Below are 16,017 nucleotides of genomic sequence, written 5' to 3' on the forward strand. Positions count from 1 at the left end.
CGCTCTGCACCACCCCAGTCTTCAGCTGGTGATGCTGTTGTGAGTTTGCCTTCCTGCCACTCATATGCAAGGATGAGACCCTGATCCCTCTCTGGAGCTCTGTTACATCTGTGAGGGATGCTTATCAACTTCCTTGCTTTATTTCAGTTTGGATGCTGGAGGCACTGGGTGGCAGAGACCAGCTAGCATGGAGTGGACTTTTCTCCAGAGAACAGAAGTGCCCTTTGGAGGAGCAGGGCATCCATTCCCCACCACCCCTCTGTGAGCAGAGCTGATATTCAGCAGCACACCCAAGGCCTGGACATCAGAAATGCATGCCCTCGTGGGCACACCTCAAAACACCTCAGCAAATCCAGCAGGAATCAGGCAAGATGGGCCACACGCTGCAGCCCTGCTTGTGCATCCCAGTTAATCCCTCAGTGTGCTGGTGCCAGCTCTCCTCTGTCCACAAAGCACAGAGGTCTTGGCTGGCAGAAATCCCACAGGCTCCCCGCCTTGCAGGTCAATGTTTTCTAGCATCAGCTCTGTAGACCTCTGGCTGTTTTGCAAAGCTCCAGAATGGATAACTAAGAAGAGCCTGGCTACTGGCAAATGACTTAAATCTGCTAACACAGGTGTGCTCTGGGGGAAGTGCTGCAGGCTTTGCAAAACAAAAAAGCTAGGAAGACCAAATGTGTGGAACCTGGCACGAAAGGCACTACCTTTCTGTCAACTGCTGCACCCTGAGGTGAGGTTTTGCCCCATCCATGGGGAATTTTGAACTGAGAAGCGGATGTGTCTTGCCAGGGACACTCCCTGCACACAGGTGCAGACAACTGTGTACGGAGAATATTCTATCTCCTTCCTCTTGTCTCTTCAGTAGAGACGAAGGCTGTTTTATCCCCGTGCTGTGAAACACACCCACAAATCCCTTTCCCCAGCACCAGCCTCCCCAGTGTTGGTCTAATCAAGGGAAGGCAGTGCAATGAGGCTCCAGACTGCTCGGCTTCAATTAGCACCTGCTAACAGCTGAGCCTGCATAGCAGTGTTTTCCAGCAAATTGTACACCAAGAGATCAATGGTTCATACAGGACTAATACTGCTGTAACCCCTCCTGCCTCCATCACTGTCAATTGCCTTGTGGTTTCACTTCACTTCTCCACCTGATGGGCCTTCCAGGAGCAGCCATTACAAGGTGACACATATCGCTTTTTCCCTCTGTAACGAGCCTGCCACCGCCCCTCCTCAATCCCTCTTTTCTTTCTCCTTTTAATATGCCACAATTATATTGGCTTCTCTGCATGGATCCACCCCATTTAGTGCTGCCCAAGGCCACTTATCCTGAAAGACGCTCTTTTCATCCACAGCACAGACTGCACATCTTGCAACTTGTACTGTATACTTTTTACACTCCAGCATCTCCAGGCCTGATTACGAATCTGGTATTTCCCTTTCCACAGAAGCACAGTGTCTGCTCAGAGAGATTAACCCCACCAAGGACTCTGATAACACAGGTTTGTGGACATTGTGTCCCAGCAACTGCACTCCTGAATATGCTCCATGGTATCTTTGCTCTGTTCCCACCCCAGAAAATCCTGAGGAAGCAGAGAGGATGGTGTTTGTACTCAAAGTCTTGCTGTGCCTGCATTCCCATTGTCCAGGGCTTTGCTTGCTCCCAGATGTGTCACAGGTGGGCTGAAGATAGCAGCAAGTGATTCCATGCCCAACACTACAAATGGATGTGCAGGACCTGAATGTCTCAGCCTTTCCTGACTTTTTGGTCCTGGGTTCTGCCACACACAGCTATTGTGACATGTCCTGGGGAGGATTGGCAGCACCCACTGCTGAGGTTGTGAGCTCCTAAAAGTGGTGCCCAGAGCTGCCCCAGGGCTGCCACATTTTGCTCTTTGAGCCTGGCTGGAAATTGGCTTTGCAGTCTCAGAGCATCCAGACACTGGAAACTCTTCAAATGGGATAAATAATAAGCGTTACATTCAGTCCAAGTTCTGTTGGACACATGGGCTGGTGGGAGCAGGCTGCTCTGGAAATATGAGATATTTGGTTCACTGGGATGGCCACATGTGACTTATGAGGTGAGACCTTTCCGAGCTTTTGGAAGCTAATTGAAGCCAAATCCCTGAAGCACTGAAGGTTTCCACTTCACCTGTCACAGTTTTATGTGATCTTCCATTTCTGCAAGACTTTGAGATTGTAAGGAAAGGATTAGGATTGCTTTCCCCCCCACCAAAAGGAGCTCAGTGCTCGACAGGACACAGCTCTTCTTCAGCAGTCAGTGCTCACATAAAGAACAAGGTCCACGGCTATTCCCTCTCTGCTGGACTAAACCTCGGCTTCCTAAGGGCTGAAAATCTGTGTAAATGAGATTTTGGCTTCTATCAGCCTTTGGGGGCTCCCAGCTGCTGTGGCAATGTGTCCATTTACCACTACTGTCAGCAGAGGAAGCCATGCTCCTGCTCCATACAGCAGGACAATGCCATGTCAAGAGGAAATCCAAACCTTTCCTCATAGCCTCTCCCCAGCAAGCAGGCCTTGCTCAGCACTGGGTTTCAACAAGGATTTATTGGCAAGGACTCTCTGGCGTATGCAGGTGATCCACAAATTTAGTGCTGCCCTCTCTGCACAGCCACAGCCAGGCAGGTCCTCCCTCTGTCCCTGGGGTTGTGGCAGCATTGCCCTGCGTTAGCAGAATTCTTCCACTTGAAGCTTCTCCAGAAGTCTGGGTGCTGGACTACAAATCCCATTCCTCCTCCTCTGTTGTCTGTTGATGTGTAATGAAGCCTAAGAAACGACTGAGACATGTTTTTCCTTAACACTGGCAGAACTAATGAGTCCTGGCAGACTGTGATCCTCCTGGCAGTTTCCTCTTCTCACCACAGACATGAACTACTTTCACAGGTTTTGTGGGATCACAGGCTTGTACATAGCCCGGATAGATCCACCCTCCAAAGCTGTGTTTTCTTTTTTATTTTATGTCTTTGATTCTTTTGCAGATTTGTGATCTGCTTCAATACACAGATCCTATTTTTGGGAAGAGTTCCCTTTTTTGCTAGCATCACAGATATTGCCAGCTAGGTTTCCTTCCAAGCTCTTGGATGGCTCACGTGGGACAGATCTCCACTTTACTCCAGAACTTCATCAGCTCCATTTCGAACAACTACTTCAATTTCCAGAAAGTGGCAAATTCAGTTCCAGTGACTCCAGAGTTGTACATGGAAAGCAGGCAGCTTCTTCGCAAACTCTGGTAAATTGCAAAAAGCAAGACTTCAAAGCCCTGAACCATCAAGCTGTGTTTCCTCTCACCTCACTGCCAGTCCCTCTACTCCTGTCCCTCCCTTCTCTCCCCCACTTGCACTTCTAGAACATCTCACCTCCTGCATCCGCCAGCACTTAGCACAATGGGATATCAATCTTATTGCTGACCTGTGGTTATTTTTCACTCACAGGTAAGAGCTGTGAGCTCTCCAATCCCTGTCTGACAGGCACGAGCAGTGTGTCCCAGCAGGACAGGCCACGCTGTGCTGCACACCAGCGACTCTCTGCAGCACAAAATTAACAGGCAATCTGTGGAAATGAACCCTCTTGATTTCCCAGCTCCAAGGAGAGAGGAGCAAGCCTGGGATGTGCTTCTGACAGGGCTATCCTGCATTGCTGGCTGGACCCCTGTGGGATGCTCGGCTCTGGAACCCATGGAATGATGAGGCAGTGGGCAAGAAAGCACAGGCACTAAAAATAGGCTGTTTGTGGTGGGGGCTGACCACATTTATTAGCAAGCCTCTGCTCTGGCTGACCACAAGGTCAGCTGCCTAGAGCTTGGCCGTAATTCACTCTGTGTCTGGGCAGGAAATCTACTTGAGCTCAGGGGGATGTCCAGTAATAGAAAAAGTTGTTCCAGGACCCTGGGCTATTTTTGCTGTTTTCTTTTATTTTGCAGGCAGAGAACCTTTCGGGAGATGCATCTTGTGCTGGGAAAAAAAAGAAAAATAAAAGCCAGGTGCTCATGAACAGAGAGAGGGGTAGAAATGGAAAGGGGAGGATGCAGATGTTTGTGCCGGTTTGGGTCCGGGATACTTCTTCTTCTTCTGATCTTCACCAGGGAAGATCAGAGCAACAAAGGTGACTTAAACACCCCAACACTGTGCAGCAGAGTCCAACAGGTTGCAGTTGGGGTGTCCCTGCAGGTGGGGTTGCTGTCTCTTCTGCTTCCCTGCAGCTGTGGGCTGGCAGAGAAGATGGGGAGGCAGTGGGAACACCATCACAGTAATGAATGCTCAAGGGTGGAGATGATGGACCTTCCTTGGAAAGGCATCAGCTTGAATTACAGCCAGGTTGTACCTCTGGCCAGCACGGGATGAGCCAGCAGATTGTCCCCCAGCAGATGCAGTAATCCCACTGGGAAAATGCTGGATCCCAGCGGATGGCCACGAGCCTGGGCTAGCTCAGCTGTGAGCAGCAATGAGCAAGAAGAGGCAGAGAGCAGGTGCCTGCCCTTGAACGGCAGCCTTCAGAATGATTTAAGCAGGCTCTGCTGAATGGGGCTGCAGTGTGGAGTGAGGCTGGTATTTTCAGCCAGCTGGATAATGAGAGCATCCAGAGTTATAACAGGAAGGATTAAAAAATGTAATTGCCAATGGGGAATTAATTGTTAATGGGGAATCATCATTGCAGGAGGGTGTTCCCAGTGTGGTCCCGCCGGGATATGTTCTTGGCCAATTGCTAATCACTCGTCTTATCAATTATCTTGAAGGCAACATAAAACTGTTGCTGGCAAAGTTTGCCAGTGACACAAGGGCTGATGTATATAATGGGAGGGATGAGTCCATGACACACAGAGTCCAGAGCAGTTAATATACGAGCCTTCCCTCGGCATGAGCATGTGCTTTATGCAGCCAAACACAAGTCCATTCATCTCCAGTGGAGGAATGTAGGTCAGACTGGCAGAATGCAGGACGGTGTCCTGGGGAGGACAACACTGATAAGGCTTTGTCAGGAGCCACTTGGAGATAAAGTAGCAGTGCTGAGAGCAAGACTTGGCCAGAGGCAGGAGGAGGAGGTGTCATGGGAGGTAGGAAGGTGCTATGTAATGAGAATACAGAGCTTTTTCCTGAAGTGGCCCCAGCCTGAGCCTGGAAGAAGGAACCACTTCCAGCCTCCCAGCCAGCCACTCTGCACACACCGTCAGTTCCTTTGACCTCGCCTGCCCCAGCAACTGCCTGTGCCCTGGCAATTACAAAGATTCCATATCACTCTGTTGCACACACAACTCACCCTGGGGAATGGGTGCACAAACAAACAACACATGACAGATGTTTGTCATGTCACTTAATGCATGACTGAAGGACACTGTGACAGTGCCGGGAGGGGAGGAGAGGAGAAAGGAGAGAGGAGAGGGGAGAGGAGGGGAGAGGAGAGGAGAGGAGAGGAGAGGAGAGGAGAGGAGAGGAGAGGAGATACTTCAAATATACTTATGAATGTATATTTGTAGATAGCACTCCTGCAGAGCCATCTTAGGCTGCATGCACAAGGCTACCCCATCACACCTCTTGAATCCAGTCACCTCAACTCAACTGCATTTGCACAGCAACCAAAGCCTACACAAATGTCTACAAACAAAACACACAGCCTGGTGTGAATGTACAAACCATCTCTACACAGCAAATCCAGAGAACACCTCCAAATTCAAAGTGTCTGGTTTAAGCGTGCCAGGCAGATGGCACTCCCTGGCATGGGCTCACTTACTTGGAGGAAGCGAAGTGCAGAAAGAGCTGGTCACACCCCTGTCAGCCAAAAAATGCAACACAGACAAGGCTGGGCAATTCTAGAAGGGGAAAGAGATTTTCCTATCTACAGCTGGTTTCTCTTTGAAAAGCCAATTTGCCTGGCTTTGCTGTGCATTTTGAAGGCTATTTACTGGTCCGGGCTTTGTCATTGTAGCAGCATTTCTAACAAGGTATGTGCAAACTGGAGCCCCCGGGAGGCTTTGCAGCAGAACCGACTGCAAAAGATTAGTCAGGGCTTAAGAGAGCAAGAAAAAACGGAGAGTAATGAAACAAAATCTCTCTTTTCCTCGGCTGAGGAATGATGGGGGCTAATTGCTTGTAGCTGGTGAGGAAGAGAGGAGATGGGAGCTTCTTCACCCATCAATAAATTAACCCCAGCATGTGGCATCTGAAGTGCATTCATTTCCAGAGCCTTTTATCTCTTTGTCTCCTCTCCTGGGTGAAAACATAATTATTGTTTAAACATGAGTTAATTCAGCAAGGTGAGGATCAATAAAGCAGAATTACTCCTCTTTTAAAAGCAAAGAAATCTCAATCTGGGACAGATGTGGACATAACTCTGGCAGGGCTGATGGATGGGGAAGACACCTTGGTCACAGCAGAGCTCCCTCTTTCCAGGACTGCCTTAGGCATTGGGTGCAATAAGTAAGTCCAGCAACAGGCAGTCAGAGCACTCAGTACAAAAAGCTGAAATCACCCACGCAAGTACACTTTGTAGCCTGACATGTGGTGAGATATCTCTGCCACACACACACTTCCCACATAAGAGCTTGGGTTAAACCCCAAAGCTTGTGCAGTGACCTCTCCCAGACCTTTGAAGGAACCCAGACCCTGCTAGGGAGGAGGTCACTGCACTGCAGGGACCCCAACCAGCTCTGCTCTCACAGAGTGGAGGCCTTGGACAACCAAAGGTGTGAGTGTCACAGCAGACAGCAATCGCATCCGCGCTCTGCTCGGCTTCCCCCAGCACCTTCCTCCATTCTGAAATAAATTGGCAGCAGCCACTGCCTGGAGAACGAAACACACGAAGGAAAACTGAGCTATCCACAATAATGGGAAGTTGATTAGAGGGCTAGAATACCTCTTCTATGAGGAAAGGCTGAAATACTTGGTGTTTTTCAGTCTGGAGAAGAGAAGGCTTTGGGATGAATGTCCAGTACATACAGGGGCTACAAGAGACCTGAGGAGGGACTTCTCACAAGGACATGCAGTGACAGGACAAGGCGTAATGGCTTTAAACTGAAAAAGAGTAGGTTTAGATTAGATATCAGGAATAAATCCTTCACTGTGAAGATGATGAGGCACTGGTGAAGGCTGCCCAGAGAAGCTGTGGATGTCCCATCCCTGGAAGTGTTCATGGCCAGACTGGATGGGGCTTTATGCAAACTGGTCTAGTGAAGCTGTTGCTGTCCATGGCTGTGTGACTGGAGCTTGGTGATCTTTAGGTCCCTTCCAACCTAAACCATTCTTTGATTCCTTACAGAGGGCCCAAGGCTCTCCCCTTCTCTTCAGGTTTTCAGCCTGTTCTGCCTGCTCTGTGCTCTCCCATTCTTCCTGCAGCTCCTGTCCATCTGTCACAGACATACTTTATAAAAAATCCTTTTGCCAGGATCTTTTCTCCTGAGAAGTTTCAGCTTCTCCATGTTTTGCTGCTTTGGAATGCGATGTAGAGAATTGTCTACCCAGCATGTAAAATTGCTTTTACTTGACGACCAATGACAGCCACCTGTGTTGAGGCTGTGAGCAGTCACAAGATTTTATTATCATTCCTTTTCATTCCTTGCTAGCCTTCTGATGAAATCCTTTCTTCTATTCTTTTAGTATAGCTGTAATATATAATTTTCTTTTAATATAATACATATTATAATATAATAAATCAGCCTTCTCAAAAAATGAGTCAAGATTCATGTCTCTTCCCTCGTCCTGGGACCCCTGTGAACACCATCACATCCATCCCTCCATGCCAGCTGGATCTGTGCGGATGGGGACAGCCTGTGGCTGTCCAGGGCAATGCCCATCTCTGCAGGCAGGTTGGCCCAATCTGGCAGCCCCATCTAAAGCTGATTACTCATGCACTGGGGATGACAGTCCTGCACACCCTCTTCCACTGCCCCTCTACCTCTCCCCGCAGCAGGACAGCCCAAACCCACTGCTAGAGCCAGAACATTAGATGCTCTGAGCATGCCCCTGGAGCTGCCCTGATGGATGTCTCTGGTCTCCCACCACCCAGTGCCCATCCCCTGGGAAGTTCAGTCCCCAGCTGTGTGATGCACATGAAACCTGAGCAGCCTGCCAGGGATGCAAAGCAAGGGAGCTCTGCCACCCCAAAGGCCACAGAAACCCCAAACCCACTGACCTCTGAGCCCCTCCACTCCCTTCCCTAACTGGGGATCGTCCCAGGCTTCTGCATCCCAGACAGATGCTCTGCCAGCTCCAAGGAGAAGGACTAAAGGCGAGCAGCAGAGGGGTTAATACATGAATAGCCTCACCTTCGCCAAGCCTGACGCTGCTTTTATTAATTCATGTGGCACTTTGCAGGACGCTCCAGTAATCACCGTGGTGCATACAGAGCCAGCACAGGGTGGCCAGGCTCCCTCCGCCGTGCTCATGCTCACTTAACAGCTTGTCACATCCTCCTCACTCAAGTATTCAGTGCTAATGCATCTCTTAGAGTGCTTCATGAGCTATTAAAGTCGAACGTGCCTCAAGTGCATGATAAATGGACTCTGTGCCAGCATCTCCCCACCACTCCACCGGGTCCCTGCCACCAGTGGGATTAAACCATCCTCCCGCCCCATTCCTGCTGTGCACTTCCAGCCCCATTCCTGCTGTGCACTTCCAGCCCCAGTGCCCGGCTGGTGGAGGATGAGCTCTGGGCTCGGCTGGTGAGGAGAGGCTGCAGCAGGGCAGGGGATGAGCTCTGGCTGGGGGGCACGGGGCACAAGATTTGGGTCTCTGGTGTTGACCTGCCTGTGTGCAGCCTCTCCGAGGCTACAGGGAGGGAGATCTGCTGCTCCAAAGCTCCTGCCCAGAGCAAACCTTGGAATTTCAGAGAGGTGCCCGGGAGGGACAGATTGAGGGCAGTGTTGAAGGTGTTCTACTGTCTCGTAATTAATTTTCTGACCCTGTACACTTTTTTGTCACCCAGTGAAGCTGCTACAGATGGGAAGAGCCCTGCCATACTTCTCACACTCCATTCAGGCAGTTGTTGATGCACACAGGCCTCAGCAGCTTCAGTTTTGAGCTGGTGCCCCAAAAATCTCCCTCCCAGACACAGGCAGGCAGGGGAAACATGAGGGACACGAGGACATGGGAGGCTATGCTGCTGAACCCCTCAATCCTGCTGTATCACAGAGCAGAAGGTGACAGTGACTGCAGCTCTGCACCAGCTGTCAGCGGCAAAATGTGTGGTCCTGCTCACTGGTGAGCAGCAGCATTTGTTCTTCTCTAGACAACGCAATTCAAGTGCGTGCAACCCTGAAGTACCTGGCACTTCTGTGTTTTGTGCACCCCCCTGTGCAGCAGGCCTGGGTTACTATTCAAAGCATCAAAAGGATGCTCTGCTGTCCTGTTGCCAGGTCCTTTAAAGCTCCCCAGGCAGTGATCCTGCAAGCACAGCAGGAGAGAGCAGCTTTGCTTCTCTGCAGGAAGCATCACACCACCATCCCATACAGCTCAGCACCCAAATGCTTTGAGCAGGCACCCTGGGAAGGGGTTGGGGACCTTCCTGGAACACCAGCCAGCAAGATCCTTCCGTGTCCAGAGAGTGGCTGTGCCCATGCAATGAGGATGTGCCGCCAAACCCTGGTGCTTTGTGTCCAACCTGGAAGCTTGTGGCAATGTAAACCCACCCAACTGGATTTAAGGCAGCTCAGTGGGCACTCTGGCTGGATTCCTCAATTTCACAGAGCCCAAGGATGCATAGATGTCTTTACTGGAGTTAATGAGCAAAATTCCCCTCCAAGATCTTCTAAAAGCTACTACAGACAGGCTGCCAGGAAAAGCAGGAAGTTCTGGAGATTCCCCATTTTTTCCCATTTTTGCAGAACTGGACCCTACACTAAGACCAGCCATCCCTCCTAATCTTCCTGCTCCTGCCTAGACCCAGGATTATGTGGGGCTCCTCCAGCTCCCAGTGCCACCAGTGACTCTAAAGCCACCACTAAAATAAGCCAGAATCATCTGCCAACCTGGAGAGATGTGAGCTAGTGATGGGCACAGATGTGTGGTGGCAGTGGAGATTAAGTCAATCGAAGGAGGTGAGAGCAGGATGAAGCATCATCCATCATTTTCATGGGTCCAGGTGTCATGGAGCTCTCAGGGATGATCAGAGTTTGGAGATGTCAGCCTGGTGCTTCCTCCCAACTCCTCATCCCTTCATGGGCAGGCTGCATGGGGCAGTGTCCACAAAAGAGTGGGCAAAGGGGTCCAAAACAGTAGGGACACAGAGAGCCGTGGGCAGGGCAAGGGGCATCAGCAGAGGGATATGCAGGATGCCCAAAGCCCACAGTGGTGGGGTGGAGAGGACACTTGTCATGGAGAGAAGTGATAACATGCACAGCAATAATATCAGGCACACCTGGAGGGTGCGCCCAGATTCCCCCAGGAGAGAGGGGCTGAAGGAGCAGGATTCCCGTTTTTGAGGACCCCCAGGGCCTGGGAGGGGGCGTGAAGGACTCACCCAGCTGGCTGTGCCTCTGGGCGTACACCACCACCACCGCGGCGAGCACCACGCAGCACGCTGACGGCACAGGGTTAGCCATCTGTGGAAGCAAACACAGGCAGGAGCAGTCAGGGCTTGCCCCTAGGGCTGAGAGACCCCAGTGATGGGACTGCAAGGAGATGACTGTAAAACCAGCTCCATGGCAGCCAAGGGGAAATTCACTGCAAAATGAGGCATTTTGCTGGGGCACGCTTCATCACTCCATAGCCTGTGGCACTTTCCATGGGAGGTGCCTGGAGGTGATGACATGCCTTGCACAAATGCTCCATCTTCCCTGTCTCATTCTCAACATTTTCCTTAGAAAACCCAATCCCTGGTGGGGCTCTCCTTGGCAGATGCAGCATCATCCCAGGAGTCAGTGCTACCTGCAAATGGGTTGCAGAGGGGTTTTGAGGAGATGGGAGCACACACAGGTAGTTCACAGTTGATGCTGCAGGATGTGCAAGATCTCAGGAGAGACCTCAGCCTCAGCCACCTGCCATCAATATCTTGATGGGCCACAGTTGTCCCCCACTTCTGTGGGCTAGGAGAGGGGCAGAGGCTGCTCTGTCCTGGTGAGCTGTGCCTTGTGCCAGGGGATGCTGTGGTACAGGGAGGTATGGAGGGGGTGACAGCTAAGAATTCAGGTGATGAAGATATCCTGCCTGCAACAAAAAGCCCCTCTAGGAGTGGACAAATGGCAGCAATAACTACAATAATACCCTGCATGGCCCTGCCAGGCTGGAGATGCCCAAGCTCTCATTTTCATGCAGCCAGGGCTGGTAGAGGAGACCAGAGCCAGGAGTGAGCTGCTGGGGACAGCCACAGGGATGCTGGCCCACCCACCAGGAAGTAAATTGCACCGTGCATGAAAAGCAAATTGCACCTTCAAAACCATTTAAGCCTCTCTAATCTCCAGTGCCGTATCGGTAACGTGCACAGGATTGCCTTTTAATCTAGAACATGAGTATGGGCTCATTAGCCAGATGGCATCCATTTAAACCTAAATAAAGAGGGAGCTCCATTGGTGAGAGAAAAAAAAAACCAGCAAAACATATTCCATTACCCAACAGGACTGCTGCAGGAGCCCAGATGGCCTCGGGCTCACAGGGAGCCTTGGCAGGGCTGGAGGGAAGGCAAGAGCAGCTGGGTGGGATTGCACGAGCAGATTTTGGGGTGCAGCTTGACCAGCCTGATCTCAAATGTCTCTGAGGGGCGGGGATGCTTGGGGAGACAGTGGGTCTGAAGAGGATGAGCCTGGAGATGGGCAAAGAAGGGATCTATGTCCTTTAATCTTTCAGTGCTGGGTTTGGGCTCCAGGGGCTGACAGCAAGAGCCATTCCCAGTGTGCTGGTGCTGCAGAGCATGGACAGGCAAGACCCAGACCCTGCTGACAGCCCTCACAGGTTACCTTGAGCAAATCACTCTAACTGCCTCAGTTTCCCCATCTGTAAAACAGAGATAATGAAGGTGAAGGTGACCTTCCTCTGAGAGCTCTGGGCGAGGAGCGCCAAGTGCTAATTACAATCTCCTTATCACTCACTCTTCTTCTTCCCCCCCGCTTGTCTCATGCCTGCCCTCCGCTGCCTTTTCCATGTGTCCCCTCTGTGCCCACAGCATGGCTCCTTGACTGTGACCCCACCTGTGCTCCAGCTGCCATCACAAGAGGCACCTCAAGCAGTGGGTGACCGCTGGAACCTGAGGCAGGTGGCAATGCCACATCTTGGGGCACTGCTGGCATGTGGGACAGACTCTGAGCAGCTGGGAAGCCACCTGCAACCCAGGAGCCAACTCTCCCTATTTACACTCAAATTTACTTTCCACTGAATATTCCCTTTCTGCAGCCCTGGGAGCTGATGGGTGGCACCAGGACTTGCAGCAGGCAAGGAACCAGGGGCCATAGCCTCCCTTCACCACAGCCCAGGTATCTCCAGCTAGTGCAGTCACCCCATTTCTGGGGACAATGACAGGAGGTAGGACTGGACCCCCAGCAACCAGATTGCTCTTTGGAAAGTGTGAGATCTCCTTGATGCAGTCTTTAGCTTGGCTCAGTGCAAATATCATCACCAGCATCATATTCTACCTGCTGGCCCTGCCAGGGAGCAAAGCCACCTGCTGCCCACCCCCTGCTGCTCCTCCCTTATCTCATCAGCTCTTAAAATAATTACTGCTGCTCCTGCCCATGTGCCTAGGCCAGCATCGAAACAGAGTTATGCAGCAGGGAATGGTTCCTGTCCCAGAGCATTGATGGTCTCAGGGGACACAGGTGGAGTAAGAGAGAGCAGAGGGACCCAGATAAGATCCCTGAGGACTCTGTGGCATGGCCAGGACACAGGCAGAGGCTTACAGTGACAGCACAGAGAATTCACCACTTGGCTGCTCTCACCCTGGAAACCTCATTTCTTCTTAGAGATTAGCCCTGTGACCAGGGAGGAGAGAAGCTATTCTAGGACAAAAATCTAGCCAGAAAACCAACTTCTTCTCACTTGGATTGCAATTTTCCATGCAGTATTTGCCTTGTGTGACTGTTTTGCCCAAAGCCATGTTGATTTTTTTTTCCCCCAAGCACATAACAAAGCCTTTGCAATTTCTGCAGATGTTTCCAATGCAAATTCCTGTTGCTGTATTTGCTTGCTTATCTGTTTCTCCCAGTAAAAGCCAGCACCCTGGCATTCGGGTGCACAGGCCAGTGAGCAGCAGCTGACAAGGTGTGCAGAGTTCTGAGCTATATCCCCATGGCAGCAGGGAGCAGTTTATAGGTGATGGAGGGGAACCACATTTATTACACAGCAAAGCCCACAGTGTGAAACTTAATCTTCTGTGCAAAAGGTAAATTTCCCCCAGTAATGAATAATTTCTTGGAAGTAGAGAGGAAAGAGGAGCCTGGGGAGGAAGAAAAGGGGAGAGGGAACATATGAAGTCGTGGACCAGCAGCTCTGGAGCCATCCTCCCTGTCCCCAGCTTCCTGTTTGATCTTTCCCTGCCTTGTCCTCTATACCAAGGATAGTGATGGCATCAGCCATTGTCCCTCTTAGCAGAAGGCAACTCAACACTGACATGGATAAGGTCCCCTCCAGCAGCTCTCAGTGTAAACCAAAGGTTTCCAGGCCTGTGTTCCCTGAGCTGGATCAGGACTGAAGGGGCACAGCAATGTGACATTAGCTGTTGTGGTGTGATGGGGTGAGGACAGTCCCAGGAGGGCGTACAGCAAGAGTGAAAGGGATTCCAGGCAAGGGATTCCAGTCTATCCAGGCAAAAAGTAGGATGACATTTTCTGCTCAACAGTCCCAGTGTCCTCTTTTTAGTAGGCAAAGGGATGGATCCCTTCCAGCTCTCCACTAGCAATGGAGTACCAACTGGAACCTGGAAAGAGCAGCTCTAGGGCAGGGCTGGTGAGGGATGTGGGCTGCACCCCAGTCTCCCACCACAACTCTCACCTGCCACAGGCTGCCCCTCAGCAATGGTAAATAAACAAAACCCTCATTCTAGAACTGTGTGGCTGCCTCAGAAGAAAAGTGGTAGTTTCAAAACCTAGTGTTTCCATGACAAAGTCTTCCATCAGACAATTCACCACCAGGTGCTGTTATGGAGTCTGGCTCTGAAGTGGTGAACTGGGGAAAAACAAACTCTGTTCAGTCATTTGCTTCCCCTCCAGCTTTGCCCTGAGCCTTCCAATGGAGCTTTGCAGCACCTGTCCTGCGGGCAGGGACCACGGTGCGACTGCACAGCCCACAGTGACTGTCAGTGCTGTGCTAGAACCTCTGCTGCACACCTGGGCTGGGGATGGGCACCTGTGCTGCACACCTGGGCTGGGGATGGACACCTCTGCTGCACACCTGGGCTGTGCATGGACACCTGGGCTGTGGATGGACACTTGGGCTGTGCATGGACATCTGTGCTGCACACCTGGGCTGTGCGTGGACATCTCTCTGCTGGCACAGGCTCTGCATGGTCATCTGTGCTGGGGATGGACACCTGTCTGCTGACACAGGCTGTAGCTGCTACAGTTCCCCTGTGCTGCAGACACCCCCAGCACGTGCTCAGGTACCCCCTGTACTGCAGCTGCCCAGTGTAGGTGTTACTGCACACCTGCACCACAGGGGCTGGCTGTGTTGGTACCCAACACCTGGAGCGCAGATGCTGCCTGCAGGTACTGCAGCCCACCTGTCCTGCAGGCCAGGTCCCAGTCTGCCTCTTGCTGAGGTGTGGCACTGTGCCTGTAGTGCAGGTGCCAGCTGCAGGCATCACAGTGCCCCTACACTGGCAGCAGGCACCTCCTGGGCCCCAGCGTTACTGAAGGAGAAACAACACACTTACCAAAGCCACCCTCGACTCCTCAGCCTAGGCCAGGGATGCTGGCACAGCTTCTCCCAGCCCTGGGGATGCAGGGTGCCTCCTGTGGCATGCCATCCCTCCCAGGGGCAGGGTGTGGTGCTGCCATGAGCAGTGAAGCACCAAAGGGGGCAGGACACCCTCCAGCCCTGGGTTCCCAGGGGTTGCACTACATGTGGGCAGCTCTGCTTGCGCACCCGACAGCACTGAGTGCTGTCTCCTCCTTTCAGATCATCCCTGGCAGCAAGGCGAGGGAAGCAGAGGAAAAAAATAGTTGCCACTTAATATCAGACACTTGCTAACAGCCCTAAAGCCTTCGGGCCTTACAGTGCCCTGTCAGCACTAAACTCCTCTTTGCTGCCTAAGAGGAAGAAAGAAAAGAGGGACTTTATCATCTCCTTCATATGTGCTATCAGAAAGCCTTATCAGCAGAGACAGAATCCCCACTGCTTGAAAAGCTTTCTTAAATCTAATTTAAACCCCCACTGTCAATAGAGCAATTAGCACTGCCCCACTGGACCATGAGTGCCACAGGGATGACTTGGGCCCGCTGAAATAAATTCACTCTTGGCTCTCATGGACTATGACTTTCCTCCCTCCACCTCCTCCCTTGCTGGTAATGAAGCAAAGACCCCAAGGAGGAGGATAGCCTGGAGGAAGGAGCACCCCACAGCAGAGCTCCTTCATCACCCTGCCTCTGCCATCCAGTGAGCACTGCTGGACCCCTGGATGGCAGCACACACCCTCCTGCCCTTGTGGTCTAGGAGATGGGCAAATGGTGGAAGGGTGGGCCTCACAAAGCTTCCCAGCTGCTTGGGTTGAAGGTGCACCCCCGAAGGCAGCTGTGGGCTTGCACAGCTCTTGGTTCCAACATCCCTGCTGAAGGTTGCTCCATGGATGCCACTGGCAAGGTGTGTCAGTGTGAAAAGCAATGACCAAAGCTGCTCCCCATACCCATGGGGCTGAAGAAAGCAGCTATGTGGGAGGGAGCATCAGCCCCTCCCAGCATCAGATTAAATCAGAGCTGCTTTTCAGAGGGTAATGCAGAGTTTAGGAGCTCCAGGGGCAGCTGGGATGGTCTAGGGAGGAACAACCCATGAAAAGGCTCAGAATGTTGTTTGAGAATCCCCCAGACTGGCAAGCTGGCTCCCAGGTAATTTCTTGCTTCTGTGGATCATGGTGACATGCTGCCACTGGGGCAGGGAG

General features: G+C 51.7%; 1 protein-coding gene across 1 annotated transcript in view; it reads right to left on the reverse strand.

Annotated features, from left to right (window-relative positions):
• Positions 1-16,017, reverse strand: part of CNTFR (ciliary neurotrophic factor receptor) — a 199,180-nt gene that overhangs the window by 70,719 nt on the left and 112,444 nt on the right. Inside the window, exon 4 of the mRNA XM_054283452.1 lies at positions 10,459-10,540. Within this exon, the coding sequence (XP_054139427.1) occupies positions 10,459-10,540 (82 nt within the window). The remainder of the gene's footprint in view (positions 1-10,458; positions 10,541-16,017) is intronic.

The sequence above is a fragment of the Melozone crissalis genome, unplaced genomic scaffold (genome assembly GCF_028551555.1).
Source record: "Melozone crissalis strain CALT ecotype California unplaced genomic scaffold, PUWL_Pcris_2 ptg000036l_1, whole genome shotgun sequence".
In the NCBI taxonomy this organism is placed as follows: Eukaryota; Metazoa; Chordata; class Aves; order Passeriformes; family Passerellidae; genus Melozone; species Melozone crissalis.